This window comes from Cibotium barometz, chromosome 15 (genome assembly GCF_041138505.1).
Source record: "Cibotium barometz isolate CiBa-2024 chromosome 15, ASM4113850v1, whole genome shotgun sequence".
In the NCBI taxonomy this organism is placed as follows: Eukaryota; Viridiplantae; Streptophyta; class Polypodiopsida; order Cyatheales; family Cibotiaceae; genus Cibotium; species Cibotium barometz.
The window spans coordinates 21,966,696-21,987,741 of NC_141060.1; the positions used below are offsets into that span (position 1 = coordinate 21,966,696).

At 47.9% G+C, this 21,046-nt stretch overlaps 1 protein-coding gene across 5 annotated transcripts in view; it reads right to left on the reverse strand.

The window, feature by feature from the left end:
* Nucleotides 1-21,046, reverse strand: part of LOC147631063 (uncharacterized) — a 199,467-nt gene that overhangs the window by 155,289 nt on the left and 23,132 nt on the right. For all 5 annotated transcript variants that reach the window (XM_086809385.1, XM_086809382.1, XM_086809384.1 and 2 more), the window contains one exon: nt 13,804-13,848. In XM_086809385.1, the coding sequence (XP_086665511.1) occupies nt 13,804-13,848 (45 nt within the window). The remainder of the gene's footprint in view (nt 1-13,803; nt 13,849-21,046) is intronic.

Consider the following 21,046-nt stretch of genomic DNA (forward strand, 5'->3'; position numbering starts at 1 on the left):
AGGCCTCCGAGCGCTGTCTAATGCCAAGGCGACTCAGCCGACTGCGGATAGATGAAATCCGTGAGGCCCTAATCGGCATAGGTCTCCTCTGTGATACTCGAGCGAGGTCAGTGCTCAGCGCTCTCCGGACTGCAGGTGATCGCCAGGGAACTGCCAGGGCCTCCCGGGAAGGTGAGGCGGGCGGAGGGGAAGGAGGGGGAGGCGAGGGAGGTGGAGAGGGAGCCGCTGCCGAAACCGGAGCGGGGGCGGAAGGAGGCGATGGTGGAAGCGAGGCGGTGGGAGGGGACGAGGGTGGGGGGGGTGAAGGAGGGGGAGCTGGCATCTCCTGGTCCTCAGTCGCTGCAGGGGTCTCCTCTTGAAGGGGAGCAAAGCTGTTCCTCACGGGAACCCAGTGAGGCTGAGACTGTGGCTGCTGCTGCAGCGGTCTCTGGGCGTGCTGCTGTGGCTGTCTCCCTCGGCGGCGCCCCTGTCCAGGCTGCCACTCCGAGGTCTCTGTGGCCTGAGCAGGTGTCCCGGAGGCAGCCTGCCGAGCCGAATCTGTGGGCGGGCCATCAGTAGCCTGCTGCCTGCTGTGGTGAGGGTCGAGGTCTCCTGCGAGGGCAGGCCTTGGCCAGATGACCGACCTGCCTGCAAATGAAGCACTGGTTCGGGAGCCCCGAGAACTCCACTCTCTAATCTATCCACCCCCCCCCCCTATCCTAGGTAGCTGAATGACCTTAGGAAGGGAGGAGATGTCACACACCAACACTCTGACCGAGGGTAGCCCAGCTGCTCTGGCCACCACTGAAGCTGCTGAGGGGCCCGTCTCTAGTACCGAGCCCACCAAAGCTCCGAGCCTGGAGAGGAGCGGAAGATACTCCCGGCGGAGACCAGGGAAAGAAACTGTAACATGGAAGAGGCGCTCTCCCTGCTCCGCCGCTGCTGGGTCAAATCCATGCTGCCAAGGTCTGAAGAAAGCCCGAGCACCCCTGATGTCAAGGGGACTCATAGCAAGGACCTTGGCAACGCTCTGGGCGGCCTCGAACTCGATCTGATAATGTCCCCGGCCCAGAAGCTGTACATCCAGGATCTTGCCCACATCTGCAAGAAGGCGGGCCTGAAGAAGATCCCTGATCTCCCCTCTGCTGGGGCGAGTGTCGATTATACGGCAGATGGTGGAATGAGCCTGGAGGCGTTCCACCTCTGCGGTGAGGCTCGCTTCCTCTTCCGGCGAAAGAGAAAGCCTGATGGGGGTGACCTCGGGGGCGGGCGAGGGGGCTGCGGATGAGTCCCTCTGAGGCAGGGCGGGAGGAGCCTCCATCAGAGTCTGAAGCTGCGCGGCGAAGGCGAGTCGAAGGCGGGAACCTGCTGGAACCGAACTGCACACAGAGAGGCGGGATACGGAGCGAAAAAGAAAAACAAAACCCCAAGGGGGGGCGGAAGCAAGAAGGAGGGGGGGGTGGGAGAAGGCGAAGGAGAAAAAAGAAAAAAAACCCCAAAAAAGGGGGAGGCGGGGGCTGCGCGCAAGAGGGAAGGGGGAGGAAGCGAGCAGGCGGCAGGGGGGGGGGATGAGGCACAGCAGAGAGGAGGGGGGGCACGAAGATAAGGGGGAAGCGCGAGGAGAGGAAGCGAGGCGGAACAGAAAAAAAAGGGGGGGCGCAACAGCGGAAGCAGGCGGGGGGGGGGGGCTAGAAAACCCAGGCGGCGGGCAATGCAGGCGGAGGGGAGGAAAGAACGATGGGCAGGCGGGGGTGCGAGCAGGAAGGGGGGGGTGACAGGCGCTAGGCAGAACGACGAGCAGGGAGAGGGGAGGCGGGAGCTTCAGCGAGCGTTTTCAGAGTCTTGAAGAAATGATCTTGTAAAAAATAGAATATCATGGTCTCTCTATTGGGTGGCACAAGGATGCGTACTTACAGGTGTTTGGATTATAGAGGGATGGCTTGGCTCAGAGGTTGCAGCAACTTGGGTTCAGAGGTGCTTAGGCTTGGCTCGGCTCCGACAGCTAGGCGGAAGTAGATGGCGATGCAAAGGTAGACTGATGGCTCTGATACCATTTGTTAAAACTAGGGTTATCATAGGCAACGGTTATGGAGGCTTGAAGATATCCATGGTGGTGTGTGTAGTAGTAGAGAGAGAGAGAGAAATGAAATGATATATTAATGTCTCTAAGTGGCCATAGTGGCCTATGAGACCAAAACTGAGAGTACATTTGAAGTTGGTGTCTCATCAAAGAGAACAACTAAATGAGACTAAAAAGTACAATAACCTGATTGTCCTACAGTTATAAGAACAGAACTAAAAGACTCCGAGATGATACTGAAAAGAAAATACTGGAAAATACTGAAAAATGTATATCAGGTAGATCCATGTATGCTGATCAGTTGAAGTGTTGCCCTCTCCTTAGATCAAGTATCTCCGCCATGGGGCTGTCTAGAATGGAGAGGTCGTAGAAGCGAGGTAGGCGCCTCCGATGCCGAGCAATAATGGCTCTGATCTAGCGATGGTGAGGATGTCGTGGTCGGGATCCTGGTGGGCGTGGCCGACGAGCACGACATAAGATAACTGCTCTATCAGTGGTGACTCCTTGGGAGCGTGGTCGGTGCCCTGATGGCCCAATGGAGGAGGTATCAGGAGGTGTGTGGGTTGGGTTGCTGGTGCTAGTGTCGAAGAAATCTGTCAGGGTCCTCTGTCTAGGTACATCATGGCTCGGCCTCCTCCAGATCCTTGGTACCTCCCACTGTGCGTGGCTGAGGGCGGAAAACTGATTCCCATCTATAACCCTGGACGTCAGGAAGCCTCTTGTTTGTGCACTAATGGGTCTCCGTATACATAGCAATATCACTGTGTCTGAAAGTATCCTCAGAGTATCCTGCATTTGTTCTAAGGGCTACGTTGCAATTCCACACCGTGAATCACAAGGTCTAATAGGCCGTGCACCGTCAAGCGGGCATCCTCTCCGTAATGATGACTCGGCCATCTCTGTATACCGCCCATTTCCCCTCTTTCGTTGCCTCAAGCACACAGGGCATGTGTTCCTTCCGGTGTGCTATCTGTGCCGGTGTAAGGTCCTCATCCAAATAAATCTCTTCCCCCTTAAGGGCCATCCTTTTGGAGAGGAAGGCCTTCTTCTTCTCCAAGTCACCAAACCTGATGATCAATATCTTCGCCCTGGTTTTATCTCTGCCTACTCACCATGCTCCGGTAATGGTGGCTCCAATTTTTGTTGCAAGAGCTTTTGCAACCTCTTGGGGATTTCCCTTATCATCCCACCCAACTACACGGACATGTAAGGCACGTGCTTGTCTCTTGGCTTCCTCTTTCAATGTAGCATTCATCACCTCTACTTTATTGATTGGTGTATCCTTCTGTTTTTGTACTACTTCAATCCATGGGTTGACTTCCTCAATTTGTTTCTTTGTGGCAGTGGCAATTTCAGCCCATGAATGCATTTCCTTCTCACCTACAGCCACTTTTGCCTTACATGATTCCAAAGTGTTTTGCATTTCTGTGATGTCTTTTCGCGGTTAGCCATAGATGTCTTCAAAGTGCCTTCGTACGATGCAACTGTTGTGCCAATCTCTCGGAGCATGTCATCCTTCCATTTCTGCATCTCTTTTTTCATTTCCGTGTGCATCAAGGCTTGGGCTAATTCCATCTCAACCCATACTTAGGCTTGCATTTCTCCCTTCAATTGGACATATATCTCTTCCTTCATTGTTTCGTATATCACTTTCCTTTGGGCATGCATCTGCTTGGTCCATTCCTTTTCAAGCTCCTGTCGCATGGTGTTCATCTATGTCCTTATGTGAAGCTGTAGCTCCTCATAAAGGGCCTCATCTCGTCGGGCCATCTTCGTAATCCTTCGTGAGCCAAGGGACATGATACCTTCCCTCAGTGTTTTGCGGTAGGCATTTGGTGCCTTCTTGGGGGTGTGAAAGGTTGTCTTACCATCCTGTTCCCCCTCTAGGGGTTGAGAGAGAGAGAGAAATGAAATGACCTATGAGGCCAAAAAGGTTACAACAATTGGTGGATCTGATACAATGTCTGTGTAAGAAAAGCTAAAACAACTAAACAACTAACTGAAACTGAAACAACAACTATGAGGAAAAGTAAGGTACTAGGAGCTCCTAATGGGTAACATCTGGGAAGGAAAACTCTAGCAACAAAGGTAAGCATCATATACATCACTATCCAAAGATGTCTCTCATCGGTCGATGGCGGATATCCTTAATGTCCTCCATGGTGAGTACTCTGACTGGACGTCTCCCATGCCGTGCTAGTATGGTCTTAATCCTCTGTTGTAGTCTCCGCCGGTGTCGGGATGGGCCTCTCATCTTGGGACGCCTGGACTGCCCCAGCTCTATAGCCTGATCAATCAGTGTACCTCTGGTGCGGCTATACTTTGGGGCTAGCTGCAATGCCGGCTGGCCTGACTGCTTAATCTCTGGTCGAAAGAAGTCTGTAATCTACCTCTGTAGGTGTCTCTCCCTCTCTGATCCCCTCCCTCTCAAGAGACCCTCTCTATGTCTACGCAGCTCCAGCAAGTATAATCGGAGGCATCTCTGATCCTGGTATCTCATGACTCTGGAAAGTGGTCCGAAACCCTCTCTGAACAAGCAGTGAAAACGGCCTCGTATCTCATAATATACTGGACAGTGACATATGTAATGTAACTCTTGTTGAGAAAACGTGGTGCTCATGCTAGATCAAGTGTGTGGAGGAGAAGAACTCACAAAATACAAGAATAATATCTTGCTTATTAAGTTGTTTATGAATACAACTAGGCCTTGCTCCATACAAAATGCCTCATAGCTCCACCTTTAAATAGGTGAGCTAGTGGACCTTAAGTCCATTCACACTCACACCCTTCTCTTCTCCTTCTACATAACCTTAGTCTCTTAATACCCCCCCCTCAATACCAACTATGAAAGAATGGAATAGGTGGTATTGGACATAGGATGCCTTTATAACATTAGGCGTACAAGGTTTGGAATATAGGTGTGGTTATCTAGGATTTACAAATATGTTCCTAGAGCCTTAGAGGCTAATACAATGATGCCATCTAAGTCTTTATTTGATGTCGATGAAGATGTACACCTTAATGATGGTGCACCCCTCTTTGTGCTTGCTTGACTTCTTGTAGTTGACATGCTTTAGACATACATGCCATTGCTTCCACATGCTTTTCACCTTGACCATTCTCACACAATGATCAAAACAAGGCTGCCACCCTTGAGGTATATTTATGTGGGAAAGGGAAAGGGAGGGTCTTACCACTTGCCTTATGAATTGGTCAAGGGCACTGTCTACTCCACAATTACAACAACTTTTGTGCATGTTGGTTACATGATACCCATTAGGGTTTGAAGATACGAGCTTAATGAGAGTGAGTAAACAACTCATCTTAGACGATGAAAATGTTGAATATGCAACGGAATAACATGCCTTGGGCTTGGAAAATGAGAGCATATGGCTTATGACATGCCTATGTCTCTTACAAAGAAGAGCCTCAAGGGTAATACACATAAACATTGAAGATGAGCACTTAGTGTACATGTGCCCAACTTTAAAACCACTCAAAATAATGAGTTTTATGATGAAAAACCAGAAATCTTCAACCTCTTGGCTTATGGGATGAAGACAATGGTTCATGGTTGCACCATTTCTCTTTGGAAGAAACGGGTTGACGATAAAGACTTGTAATGTGGCACTTATGGTGTGTGCCCGGCCTCCAATGTTGATGAAGAAGAGCCTCCTTAGTGTGAAAGACCTCCTCCTTTGATGGTTAAGACCACATTAGTGTTAAGCAACACTTTGTTTGGTGATTAAGATCACCATTAGTGTTTAAAAAACACAATTAGTGCTTAAAAGCACATTTTTAGTGTCAAATGATACTTATTTTGGTGATTAGTTCACCATTAGTGTTTAATAACACTATTAGTGTTTAAGAACACTTTATAATAACTTTCCTTTGTTGGATTAACAGCTTAATTAGTGTTAAACAACACTATTAGTGCTCATAAGCACATTTTGAAAGCTTTGAAAGCTTGAAAGTTGATGATGATGGAGCTTGATGAGAATGAGGTTTATGGATACCTCATGTGGTTGGCACCGCTTCAAACTCAAGAGAAAGCTCAGCAACAAACATTCACATCATCACTTGGATGATTAGAGCAAGGGAGAAGGTGATTAGAGCAAGAAAAAATCACTTGAAGCTTTAATGGAAAGCTTCATGGAGAAAGAGAAGAGGCGCTTGGTTTTTTTTGTTGTAGCCGGCGCGTTAGACCTCCATTGGAGCTATAAATTGAGCTGTAGACTCATGAGGCTTAGGGCTTCAAAAGCCCTAAGCTAATGTGGCTTATAATGTACCATAGAAGGCGTATTTGCGTACGACCAGTTGCGTTACAGGAAAATGGCGCCGGGCTGCTACAGACGAAATGCCGCGATGGAGAGTGAAGCATTCAAGCGAGTGGCCGTACGAACTGAAGCGCCTAGGTCTCCTCTACATCTCCCATGAAGAAATTTCTGAGAGATATGCCCTCTACAAGCTGCTGGAAGGCCTCCAACAGCAGAGGGTTGAGCTCCACAAGTGAATAGATAAGAAAAAATGGAGAAAAATGACCTAATCTACACCAGCTCTAGATACCATGTTGAGAAAACGTGGTGCTCATGCTAGATCAAGTGTGTGGAGGAGAAGAACTCACAAAATACAAGAATAATATCTTGCTTATTAAGTTGTTTATGAATACAACTAGGCCTTGTTCCATACAAAATGCCTCATAGCTCCACCTTTAAATAGGTGAGCTAGTGGACCTTAAGTCCATTCACACTCACACCGTTCTCTTCCCCTTCTACATAACCTTAGTCTCTTAATAACTCTGTCTCTGGCTCCATCTGGCACAACTGACAAATCCTGGCCTTAGCTGGTACTTCTCTAAATCTGCCAGTCTCAATCTCTAGTTGGTGTGAGGATGTGCACATCTGATCAATAGCACACTGTACCCCATGAGAAAGATGAGTATCCATGTAGCTGGGTCTAATCACAAACCCATCCTCTGTGAGCTGGAGAAGATGATCTCTATAGAAAGCCATCTTCGTACCAAGCTCATGTGTCGGCTGTATCCATGTCCTCCTAGTGTCGAGCTGAGTCAAGTCCTGCCTGATAAGTCTGGTAATCTCTGCCCGTGTGAGAGAGAGGGAGGGTGCATCCAGGGAGTACTGAAATGGAGGTAGCCTGTCCATACTAAAGCCATGCAGTTGGAACCAAGCTGTCATCTGTGCATACCAACATGATCCGTCTCCCTGTGATGCCAACTGTCGTGAAGACTAAGTGAGCATATCTGTCTCTAGGGAGAGCCCAAGTGCTATGTATAAAGGAGACTGATCGAGTGAGTGCCTCTACTACCAATGGGGAGGCAGCCATCTCTGCACGTATAATATCATGCGGTAAGGAGGCCTTGGCCCTAATCATCCGGGAAATTATAGAAACCAAGGGCCTCTCCATACATCTCCATCCATCAGTGCTATGAGCTCGGCTGTGGTGATCCACTGAGGGTCCCCATATCTCCACTCCATACAGCATGGCTGAAGTGACCAAAGTGTCAAAGAGCTAGAGCTTTGTTTGAGGTTCCTGAAACTGAACCTGCCGAACACATCCTCTTTAGTCTCCTCAATGCTGCATAAGCTCTGGTCAATCTGGTCTCCGCTGCTCTCCTCAAGGAAAATAGTGGGCCACTAAAAACCACACCAAGGAAAGTATATGCATCTGTATACTCCACTGTCTCCTGACCATATGTAAAGGTGGGTGCTGACCTCCTAACCTACTGTGCTGTGGTGTTAAACACCATCACCTTGGTTTTACCAAGGTTAACAGACAATCCACTATCCTGTGTAAACGTGTGCACTGCATCCAAATGACACTGCATCCCCTCTGGAGAATCTGAGATCAACACAATATCATCAGCATACAATAACAGCAGAATCTGTGTCCCTGCTAGCTGTGCTCCTCTGTCACCCTCCCGCTCTACATAGTCCGAAACCTCATCCGCATACATCCCAAATAAGGTGGGAGAAAGGGGGCAGCCTTGTTTCACCCCAATAGTGGAGTGCACCATCTCAGATATACCTTGAGTAGTACGTACCTGCCCCACAACTGTCCTGTATAAAGCCATGATTCCCCAAATCAGCTCTGTGGGCACTCCCATCTCCTGTAGTCTGCGCATCAGTCTGGCTCTCGGTACTGTGTCAAAAGCTTTGCGGAAATCCACAAAGCAACAATAAATTCTCCTGCCATATGATCTGCCCTCCTCAATAATAGCTCTGAGTGTCAAGATATGTGGTCAAGAGTGGAGAAACCTCTCCTGAACCTTGCCTGCCCTGATGCACGTATGCCCTCTCTCTACCCATCTACTCAACTCCTGCTCAAGAATAGATGCATATAATGTAGCCAATGTGTGACCAATCATGATGGTACGATAATTCCTAGGAAGCATGGGATCCCCTTACTTGAAGATAGGCACAATCGTGGACATATTCCAAGGCTCAGGAAAACCCTCACACATGGCTCGGTTAAACATCATAGCAATAAGCTCTGCAAGCATATCTCTGGCTACCAAACCATCATGATCATATGCTCTCCCTGTCCTCATCCTGTCAATAGCTTTCTTTACCATCTCAGCAGTAAAGAAAGCTTATGTCTCTGGGCATGGCTCCGATGGGTCTGGTAGGGGTGGCTGACCTGGTGCTGTGTATAGGGATGCTGCATACTCACCCCAAATCTCTGTGGAGGTAATGGCTGGTGATGGTGAATGCTCATGGAATAGTCTCCATGCCTCGCCCGAGTCCTGACTCATAAATAGCTGATACAAATCCCTCTCTAACTGAGCAAGATAAGCCCTCTTCTTCCGTCGCACTAGGCGCTGGAAGGTAATCCGTGACTATCTGTGAGTGGTAACACCCATGAGCACCTCTCTCTGTAATCTGATCCTCATCTCTCTGCACTCCTCATCATACCAGCTGTTCTCGGGCATGTTCCCAGATCGTCTCCGTGTAGGCTGACTATGGGGATATGCCTCTGATGCTGCAGCATGAAGCGTCTCTATCAATATCTGAGTGAGCTCATCTAATGGCCGTCCCGGCTCTTCGGCACATAAGCGTCTGTATATCTCATTCGTGTACACGGTGTCAGTCTCCCTCGTAAAGGTATAACGATTGTGTGTGGAGACGTGTCCCAATGGAGCTGTGCTGAACTGAAATGTGAGAGTGAAGGACAAGATAGCATGATCCACTGCTACTCCAACCGGCCTAGAGAGAAATGAAATGAAATGTTATATTAACGTCTTCAAAAGGCCATAATGACCTATGAGACCAAAAAGTTACATTCATGGTGGATCTGATACAATGTCTGGATAAAAAACCAGAAAATGAAAAAATAAAGATGATACTACTGGCACCTAGAAAATGAAACTGAAACTGGAAGGTAAATAGAAACCCTTATTGGGTGTGAATATAGTGAGGGGGGGAGGGTACGCTATGGAGGTGAGTGGAGTACAGTGAGGGGATACAATATCATGCGGGACGGGGGGGGTACACTATGTAGGTGCCTCCATCTCATAATATGTGCCGCATCGGACGCTGGCGAATCTCTTCAATATCCTCTGTGGTCAGCACCCTGACTGGGTGTCCCGCATATCTCGCAAGAATAAACCGAATCCGCCGCTGCAACCTCCGTGTATGCTCGGATGCCCTCCCCCGTAGTTGTGGGCGTATGGACCACCCAAGCTCAATCGCACGATCAATCCGTGTACCGCTGGTGTGGGCGGTATCCATGTCCTGCTGCTGCTATGGTCCATCTGGCGCAGTGGTGGTTGGACTAAAGAAGTCTAAAATGTGCCTCTGAGTCTGGCTCTCTGCGGCCTAAGCAGGCTATCTCTATATCTCCGCAGCTCAAGCAAGAACAATCCCAAACACCTCTCGTCCTGGTACCCCATGACTCTGGAAAGTGGTCCAAAATCCTCTCTGAATAAATAGTGGAAACAACCACGTATCTCATAGTATGCAGTCAATGGCATATATAATGCAGCTCTGTCTCTGGCTCCCCATGGCATACTCCACATATCCTGGCCTCAGCTGGTATACCTCTATATCGGCCAATCTCAATCTCAAGCTGGTGTGAGGATGTGCGAATCTGACCAATAGCACAGCGTACTGCATAAGACAAGTTTACATCCATGTAACTAGGTCTGATAACAAAACCATCTGCTGTGAGCTGAAGAAAATGCTCTCTGGAGAAAGCCATCTTCATGCCCAGCTCCCTCAGTCGGCTGGCTGTATCCATGTCCTTCTAATGTCCAGCTGAACTAATTCCTAACGGATGAGTCTGGTAATCTCTGTCCGTGTGAGAGTGGGAGAGGGTGCCTCTAGAGAATACTGGAAGGGAGGCAATCTGTCCATGCTAAAACCATGTGCCTGGAACCAAGATGTCATTTGTCCATACCAACAAGCCGTGTCTCCCTGTAAAGCTAACTGTCGGGAGGACTCAAGGGCGAGGCGTGCATATCTGCCGGGCGTGGGAAGGTGGCTCCGTGCCTCTCCAAGATCTCCGCAAGCTGGGGCTGATGTCTATGTTGCTAGTGAGGTCCAGGGAGTGTGGGGCGTCGAGCTTGTTGTAGTGCCGTGGCCCGGTCTAGAGTCACGCCACAGTGGGGTCTGGCAGGGGGTTGGGCACTCAAGGATGTGTGGCTCGATGCGGCAGTGGGTATGTCATCCATAGCTGGTGGGGCATCCTCTTGTGGTCGGAAGAACTGAGTGATGATCGCCTAGGGCTGGGTGGGTGTCTCCCATGGGGTGTCGACTCCCTAATCAGCGAGTCTCTGTGGCAATGAAGCTCTAGTAGGAAGAGGCCCAAGCACTGCTAATCTGCGTAATCCATGATCCTAGATAAGGGTCCAACCCCTCTCTGGAGAGACAATGGAACCTCCCTCGAATCTCATAATATACGGTGCATCTGCATATGAAGTGCTCCTCTGACTTGACCTCGTGCTGGCACATAGTGCATATCCTCTCCTCATGAGGTATCTGCATGGCTCTCCATGTCTCTATCCTCATGCGGTGCGATGACACCCGCAACTGGCCCACTGCAATCCACACGGCATGTGACATGTATATGTCAAGATATATGGCCCTCAGTATGAAACCATCCTCTGTAAGCCTCATGCAAGTATCCATGTAGTATTGTCGTTTGTGTGAGAGTGGCTCATGTGTTGTGATCCACGTATCCGCTATGTATAGTCCCAAAAATCATATCTGATCACCCGGTTCCTGTCATCCTGAGAGAGCCTCATGAATGGGGAGTCCAAGTCATACTGGAGTGGGGGGAGGCGATCCATCCTCAGTCTATCCCGGAGTGACCAAGGTGTCAAATAGCCACATCTTGGTCCTCGGCTCCTGGAAGTGGGCCTGGAAGCACTGTCTCTCCATGAGAGAGAGAGTAATACATCTAAGATAGTTTATAAATAAGCCCCGTAGGTGAGTTAAACAACATGAGGATTTACCCTCAGCATCCGCACATGGTAGCAATGGTGCCTTCTAGCTGAAAGGTCTTCGGGTGAAGTTGTTCGTGGTATTCAACCACTGTATGCTGCCCTGGTGAATGAGTTTTCACCATCCTCTGGGGCAACCACATCGTTCACAATGCTGAAACAGAGTGCCACTTCCTATAGGATCTCCAGGCTGCTCGGTACATTTGGAAGGGGTTGTGGAAGTAGGCTCCCATCCCAACACACTTCTCAAAATGATGGCTACACATTGACAGGAAGTTCCAAAGTAAGCTTTATTGCTAGGCATGGACAAGATTTGCAATTGCCTGGATGCCCACCCAAGATCCACATACACATAAGAATATCCATGAAGCTATCCACGTACCTGCAATCCATGGTCACGTACGCATCAACATAACCAAGAGGACAATCAATGGGTTCAGCTAACACTCGCCAACCAACCGTAGGCTCGATACCCAGTACAACAGGAAGCCACCCCTGAGCTGGAGACCACACAACCCTAGCCTAGTCCACACCCTCATGGCATGCACATCCAATACCATGCACTCCCAATCCTCACGACTATCAGTGATTAGGCTATCCAGTGGACTAGCCAAGCTCGAGCCTTGGGAGGCCCCTTACCCAAGGTCTAAGTCTCACAAAGGAACTTTCATAACAATGAGCCACAACCCAACTACATAGCCCATAATCCGGTTCACACTAAGCAAATTGTTCGGCTTAATGCTAGCCTCAAGGCATACACTTTCATAACAATGAGCCACAACCCAACTACATAGCCCATAATCCAGTTCACAGTAAGTAAATTGTTCAGCCTCATGCTAGCCTCCAGGTATGTACATCATACCATGCACTCCCAATCCTCACCACAATCAACGATGTAACTATCCAATGGGCTAACCAAGCTCAAGCCTTGGGAGGACCCATTTCCAAGGCCTATGTTATGTCCTGATAGCTAGGGTTAGGGCTAGGGACGTGGTCTAACCCATGTTAGGGCTAAGCTCAGACATGGGGACCCAGAAGGTTCACATGTGGGCTAAGAGCGCTAGCACAATGAAGTCTAGATTGGCTAAGATCTTATAATTAATTGCCTAGGCCTAATAATGGCTAAAATCTTAGAAATAAAGCAAGAAAGCTTATAACTAAAAGCAAGGGCCAATAATAGCTAGGCTATTGCTATAAAAGTGACCTTGGGGGAACTTATGAGTTATTGAGGTATCCATGCAGTAGACAAGAGGGCTACCAGGGGCGTGCGCCTCATCGCCATGGAGTTGCAAGGTGGGTGGTTCGGCCTAGTGGTATGGGACGCTAGGTTGGTGCCATCGCTACCAAGCAAGCTCACAGCACTCAAACCTCAAGCTCAAGTGTGAGTCCGGAGGACTCTACAATTGGGTGGTGAGTCGCTAGCCACAATCTATCACGGTCATGCGATGTGTAAATGTCCCGTCTTTGAAACCTCACTAGGGTTTCATTCTAGGTCATATGATCCTTGGGCTTGGTCTATGGAGACCTTTCAGTCAAAGTCCCACAAAGGAACTTTCATAACAATGAGCCACAACCCAACTATATAGCCCATAATCCTGTTCCCACTAAGTAAATTGTGCAGCCTCATGCTAGCCTCGTTATGTCCGGAAACGGGACAATATGCTTAGTCATTGATGAGATGCCTGGTACATACAACTAAAGACTAGGGAAAAATCAAAAATACATATACAGCAAAAACACAGCGCCACAAAGGATCTTTGACTCTCATGTGATCTTCATCACTCACAAATGCAAGAGGCAACCACCACCTATAATTCCTTTTTCCATTTATCCAAATATGGAAAAAATTGTTGCCATGAGCATGGAGAAGGGTAAATGGGTGAGGCAACGAAAGAGAATCAAATGGGATAAAAAGAGAGCATTCAGAAATGTGAGAAGGGTAGCAAAGAAGGAACTCTCTGCAAAGCAACATGCATGATCAATTCTTTACACTTACCATTGAAGTGAAAAACCGACCCTCTCTAAGCTAAAAACTCAACTCCATCATCTAATCAAAGAGTCAACTCAGCAAGTAAGATGTATCTAAGATCACTTTTGTGTTAGCATGCCCTTGAGCACTTAAGAGACTAACATAGCAGTTGGAATTATTTACTTATTACTGTGGAAGAGCTCCTATTTATTTATTCTCTATCCAATCATTTACTGTTTTTAAGGTAGGAGAGGTCCTAATTATCCTCTACCCAATCATGTTATAATCATTTATTGCTTTAAGTTAAGCACTTACTCCCATCACAAAATCATCCGAATGTGTCAATGTATTGTAATGTGCCTGAAAATCATGTCAAATCAACAACCTTGATTAGCAATACGCTGTTATGTTAGTTGTGGGTTATATATTAGACTTACATGTCAGGGTTAGAATGGATGCCCCTGCTAGGCGACACGTTGCAATAGGCCACTAGGCTAATCTTTTACCAACAACAATATGGTGTTTCTTAACACACCGCTTTTAATTACAAAATCCAAAGTCTTTGAATGAATTTGCACAAGCACGACCATAATAACTTGTTTCTGATGGCAGCAAAGTCACTAGGACCGGGAAACAGACCGGGGCCGGCGGGCCAGGTATAGGAAACAAGACCGGGCCAATTAAAGGAAACGGAAACGGCAGGAAATGACACGTGTACAACTTAATGCGCGAAAACAAATACTTCAGTACGCTGTAGGACTCACATAATTAAATATACACAAATGCATGAGAAAAAAATGCATCAACTGTATGAAAATTTTGTCACTCACATTGCTTGGAATTAATAGAAAGTGCCTCCCCCACTTCTGCCAAGCACTAATGCCACCCCCGCTTCCGCCAATAAGAAAATGCCTCCCCCGCTTCCGTCAATGGGCGAGAGAGAGAGAGAGAGAGAGAGAGAGAGAGAGAGAGAGAGAGAATGTGTGTGTGTGTGTGTGTGAAAGAGAGACGGAATGTGTGTGTGTATGTGTGTGTGTGAGAGAGAGAGAGAGAGAGAGTGTGTGTATGTGTGTGTGTGTGAGAGAGAGAGAGAGAGAGTGTGTGTGAGAGAGAGAGAGAGAGAGAAAGAATGGCTCGGTGGGATCCTGGTCATGAAAGACTACTTTTGAACTCTTTGCAGTTCGAAACATTTGTGGAGTCCCGTGTCATTGTTTGGCCAGACAGAGATGCTTCACGCATACGACTCAACCGCATGGTCAGGTTAGGCTTGGTTAGAATCCGAGATGCTGTGATACCTGGTCATGACAGGCCATATTCGTTTCGTCGTATTCAGCAGCACTTTAGGGTTCCTCGGACATTTCAGCCACTATGGGTTGACATCAGGCATGCAGTTGAGCCTTTTACTCCATTGCCTCGGCCATCTGCAGATCGGCCTTGGCTTGATTGGGCACTATGTAAATCTGGTGACTTGATATCACTTTCAGCTAACCAGGTCTATCATAAGCTCGTATCAAAGAAAGATTGGGTTTCAGCCAAGGCCAATAAGGTGTGGGGATTGCACAAGTCTAAATCATGGTGGCAGAAAACTCTTATGCGTGGTTGGCAGTCTAAACTCCCTTACCAAGGTAAGGTTTTCATTTGGAGGATGTTGGTGGGAGGGTTACCATTACATTGGCCTCTTGCTTCTTCTGCACGACATGCACTGAAACAGTTATGCATCTGTTCATGAGTTGTCCAGTGGCCCGTCAGATTTGGTCTTTTGTCTCTCGCGTTTGGGAGGCAGTAGAGAGGTCTACTGTTTCGGCTCATCAGTGGATATTTGGGATTTGTCCTCAAGTCATTACTTCAAACAGTCACCTTGTGATATTCCATTTCCTTAGATGGACAGGACTTTAGCATATTTGGACTACACGGAATGGGTTCATCTTTGATTCCTTGTCTGGAATACATGGGCACATTCTACGTGTCCGCGGTTTGCTGCTTTGGCCGTTTTCTTCTCTTCTCTCAGCCCAGCTACTGAATGCAGATGTTATTTCGTTATGGTCTACGGCGGCTTGGCTGGCTCATCTTTGATGCTTTTATCTGGGATGCTTATTTGGCTAGGAGGCTTTCTTATTAGTATACAGGTTTGCATGGTCATGATCCTTTAGAGGATCTTTTGTGGGGGTTTTTTTTGGGGCCATAGGTTCTGTGTGAGCCATGTGGCTCATGTACATTTTTACATATAATATAAAACACCATTTCACGAAGAAAAAAAAAAGAAATTGTGCTTTCACTGTAAAAGTGTACTACGAGGCTTAAGCTTGTACTTGTACTCAGTGTAAGGCTTGTACTTGTGTGCACTGTACTCTCTGCAAGTAACAAGTACCGAGAAGGTGGGTTTTATAAAAAAATTCTTGAACGTTAAGCTGGCTATTGCTAACGTTTAATTTTTTTTTTTGATAACATTGGGCTTGGCTAACGTTTATTTTTTTGCAGGTCACCTTTTAAAAACACGTTTGGCTCTCCCAGTCCGGTCCGCAGCTTTTTTATGAGGGCAATGGTACAAATTCTACTATTTTCATTCGTAGAGGTATTGCCCAGCATGGTTTATTGCAAGATGTCCCTCACCCCTAGACAGAGGACTGACACCACTTGGGATTGTTGCCAGTATTATAGCATGGTAGATCTCGAGAGCTAGATGCACGGATCTATTGAGGGTGTCTAGATTTTTGGGTCTCAGTGCATTAGTACTATATGGGGTGATATCATCCATACTCTTATGGCTACTTGGGCTCGTATTCAGGGGCCCTCTCGTTCTGCGTAGGCAAAGGGCGTGATATTTATGCGAGAGTGGGATCATGGCATCTTCTTTTCCTCTAGTACCACAGGTCTTTCATGGCATCATGATGCTCCTCAGTGGTTGAAATCACCTTACATATTGGGGTGATTCTATTCTTTTTCAGCTTATAGCTGTGATTGTTGTATGTCTTTTTCATACTTAATAGAAGGCTCTTTTTGGAAGAAAAAAAATTGATGGTCGCGTTTTTTTTGCAGGTCGCGTTTTTTTTTACAAGTCACTTTTATATATTAAAAAAACGTGACTTCACAGGAAACGAACGTTTCCAAATAGATAGAGAGGGAGAGAGAGAGAGAGAGAGAGAGAGAGAGAGAGAGAGAGAGAGAGAGAGAGAGAGAGAGAAAGAAAACGCGTTTCTGTGTGACATGGCCCCATTCTCCCGTTTCCTAACATTTCTGCAAATTCACCACGTAGAAACACGTTTCTACCTCCCAGTTCAAGCATTTCCTGTGACAGTTCCTTTACAAATTTGACTGAATAGTGAAACCCCTAATGCTCATCTTGTTGATCATAGGACAAGCTTTGCTCATCATGGCAGATACAACTTTGCAATTAGACTTATTGGAGCCCATCTAAAAGTTGTTTGTAACTACTCCTGATAATGAAAGTCATATGCTCAATCGTGTTATGTGTAAAGCTTTGCTTTATTCATCGGAATATGTTGCTTGTCATGTGTTGATTGAAATGAATTTTTTTATCTCATTACGATGATTTTTTATGTTCGTAAACCAAAATGTCATTTAATGCAAATTTCCATAAGTAAAGAGACAAAATTCAGTTCATTCATCCATCTGAAGATTTTGGAAAAGGGTTTTACTGAAGTTACTTGCTGAATTTTCTCATGTGTTTTCCTATTAGTTACCTTATGGTTTACCTCCCCAAAGAAGTGTAATAGAGCCCATTGCCAGGCACAACCAGTTCCCAAGAATGTTTACCAATTGATTGCAAAAGAAGAGGATGAATTAGCAAAGCAGCTTCAAGAATCTCTTTACAAGACATGTTTGTCCAAGCAAGTAATAGGGAGTGCTAATGGGTAGCACTTGAAAGCATGACACTCAAGTGCTTACATGTCACAGGAGAAGATCCATAGTCTCTCCGCGTCCAACACACAGGAGGATGAGGCTACATCTCTTGTAGAATGAGAGTGCTCTAGGGAGGCGGAGGGAGGGGGAGAGCAGGCTTTGATGAGAAAGACAGCACAGAAGGGACTACTGTGGGAAGAACCGGGGGCGAAGATGGAAGAGGAGGGGGTGAGGGGGGGGTGAGGGGGGGGGGGAGGGGGCAGGGGCAGGCGGAGAAGTAGGAGAAGGGTGCGGCTAGGAGTGATCCATCGGGGAGGCAGGCTGCTGGGAGAGGCTAATCCGGGGCTCAGTGGGGTCTACTAGCCTCTCTGGACACTGAGAGCCGGAGGGGGGGAAGCGGCCGCCAAACCAGAGGGGCCGGAGGGACCCTCTCCGTGACTAGAGGAGGCCCATCACCAACGGGTGGGTGCTGTGATAAATGCTCGAGACGGTTCTCTGACAGAACCGAATCCTCCTGTACAATGCCAGCCTGGCACATGCGGCTGCAACGCTCAGCTCTGGTAGCCGGTTGACGGCTCAGGCACGGGCCAACGGTCCACCACTCTCCAGCAATTGGGTCGTTCGCGGTCGGGACCTAGTGCTCCGCTACCTAGGAGCCTACCTCTGTCTCTACCCCTTGGTGAGGATCTGAACGGGAACCGGGGGGTGGGGGGGAGGGAGGGGGGAACACAATTGGCGGTCTCCTGGACTGGCGCCGAGGGCAAGCTCTAGCGAGGTGTCCCATCTGCTTGCAAATGAAGCATTGGCCCGGAAGGCCTGAGTACCCCACTCGCTAAATGATGGGGTCGCCCCAAAGGCATGGTATAGATAAGCAAGCAACGGCGGCCTCGGTCATGGTTGACAGAGTGGCTTCCATGGAGTCGTAAGGGTGAAGATCAGAAAATGTTGAGACTTGCCAAAAGGAAAACGCCCAGAAGAACCTGCAAGAATAGGAGGGGAAGGAAAACGGGGAGAAGCTGTGGAGGAGGGAAGGCGGAGACCCGGGAAGGCCGCCGGGGGGGGGGGGGGGGGGGGGGGGGGGGGGGGGGGGGTGTGGGGGGGGGGGAGGGGGAGGGAGGGAGGGAGTGGGGGCGCTGAAAGCGGGAGAGGAAAGAGAAAGGGGGGCGACGGCGGGAAAAAGGGGGCAAAAGGAAGGCAAGGGGGGGGGGGGGGGGGGGGGGGGGGGGGGGGGGGGAGAGAGGCTGAAAGGGCGGCGCATCCAAGGAGGGCTACAGGGGGGGTGAGGCAAGGGGCAGAGGAGGAGGGGCAAAACGGGGGGGAGAGGGGAGGAGACACCACAAGGGGGAGGAAAAACCACAGCTGGGGCCCCGCCGGGGGGGGGGTGTGGGGGGGGACGAGCAGGCAACAGGATTGCAGAGCGCTACGCTTTGTCAAGAGAGCATTGTTTGAGAGGAAAAGTCTTGTTTCGCACCCCTAGCTGTAGCTTAGGCTTTCATTTATAGTCACTGGGGTCGTCCTTTTCACACAGTTATGGTCATCCCTTCTAAAAGAACTAAAGCCTGTAAGCAAAATCAAGACATGGACTGTACTACTGGCTGCAATTCCTGACATAGGGGGCTAAGCAGCAAGATGGGTGCTCACTCAAAGAGTCGTCCTCTAATTGCAATGAGTGACAACACTCCCACTTATGGAATCGACATTCAAGTCCACCAGTTGCATTTCCCCTCTCTCAAGGCCCCTCTTCCCCTTCCAGTTGCTTTAGATCTCCTTTCAATTCCCATTCCCTAGCCAATCATGGCTCGACTTTTTTGCTACCAATATTCGACAATGTCGAAACTAGAGCAAGTCAAATGTTGAGGATAAATTAAGTTTGCAGCTAGTCTTTTCTGAGTTAAGTAAGCTCTTTGCCTCACACTCTTTCAAGAGCGGCCCACATGCGAGGAGGAGCACTTTCACCATCCCTTGATGTGGAACAAGCATACCCTCTCCCTTTAGGTTACCCCCTTGGAGCCTACTCACAAGCCCCCAAGGCATGGTACCAAAGGTCTTTTATAAACATAAAGGTCCATTGTTGCTACCTTGTAAATTTTCATGATCACTTCCTTAATGTAGATAGATTTTATACTGTTGAGTAACCGCATATCTCATTTATCCTCTCACTAGCTAGAATATTGATCCAAAGACACCATGTTATAGGCATCCTATGAAGGGGAGACTGGAGAGAGGTGGAAGGTCCTTCAAAATGGTGGATAGACAGTATGATCTTGGCTGTAGTATGGAGAGGGGTAGGTGATCCATCAAACCTTGAACATGGAGTAGCACAAGGTTTTGAGGTACCAAGCTTAAAAGACGAGCCTTGGGTTTGGAAGAGAAGTCTACAAGCTACAAACAAGCACAAAGGATTGACATCTTCTTAATCAAAAAAAAAATCCTTTTGTTGCTAGCTTGCAAATTTTCATGGAAGCAGGCTTTTTATTTTTATTTGCAAGAAAGAACAAATACAAAATCACCGCTGAAAGTCAAAGGTCCTCTTCAAAGAGTGCAAGATCGCTGCAGCCAATCAATCAAGGGCACGGTGATGCCAAGAAAGTGCAATGGGAGTCGATGAGAACACCACCCCGTGATCCCACTCTCTCATGAAGATAGTGCGCTTTGCTTGCACGGATATGGACAGTTCTTGTATACGAGCCATTAGAGTATGGATGATATCTCCCCAAATAGTACACGTGCACAGGCTGTCATAAATTTGAATGCCCTCAATCGCCTCTGTGCATCTGGCTTTCAGACATGCCAGGCCGTGAGGTTGGCGATAATCTCTCACAGTAGTGTCAAGCCTCCCCAAGGGTGGTGTGTAGTGTGATCATAGTTGTTTCGCGTAAGGTCATACGGTACGATATCGTATGGGAATTTGCTGTGCTGTATGAAATTTTGGAGTACGATACGGTAAAGTACATTTTTTTTGGTAAAAAAAACACTTATAAATTTACAGATTATCAATTTAAAAGGATAAAGAGCTCAGAGGTTGTTACAGAGTTTGAGAGCAATGGGAGCTTGAGCTTGAGCTTGAGAGGCTAGAGCTATGAGAGCTTGAAACTTGTGATGGAGAGAAGGTTGGAGGAGAGCTTTTTAAGGGGAGGCCAAAGAGTCCAAGGCACCCACCGAAGGCCAAGGGCCAAGGCCCAATTGTTGGAAGACGGTCTGCAAAGACATAGAGAGAGGGAGGTAGTTGAGGAGAAGCCTTTGCTTCTTGTTTCCCTAAATAAGGAAGGTGCCTCACCTCAACCCTCCAAACACGGAGCAATGATCACAAGGATATAGAGAACAACTCCTTTGCATTCACACCAAAAGTCAACATCCACAGATCCTTGGCTGTTGAGCCTAAAAGGACACCAAAAGCAAGTAAGCCCCATAACATTCAAAAACACCATAAACAACCATTTTTTTCAAAACAAAGGTCAAAACAGCAACAGTCAAAAACAAAAAAGGGCTGGGGGGAAAAAAAACAACAACAACAACAACGGTCCATACGGAACCTTACGGTATCGTACCATACCATATGACACTGTCGTATAACGTACGAGAGCAACTATAAGTGTGATGGAGGAATATCCTGTAATAGTGGCACTTACGGGCCAATCCTTTGTTAATCATATTGGTTGTCATGGTCCTCGCCCTCAAAGAAAATCTACAGTCCAGA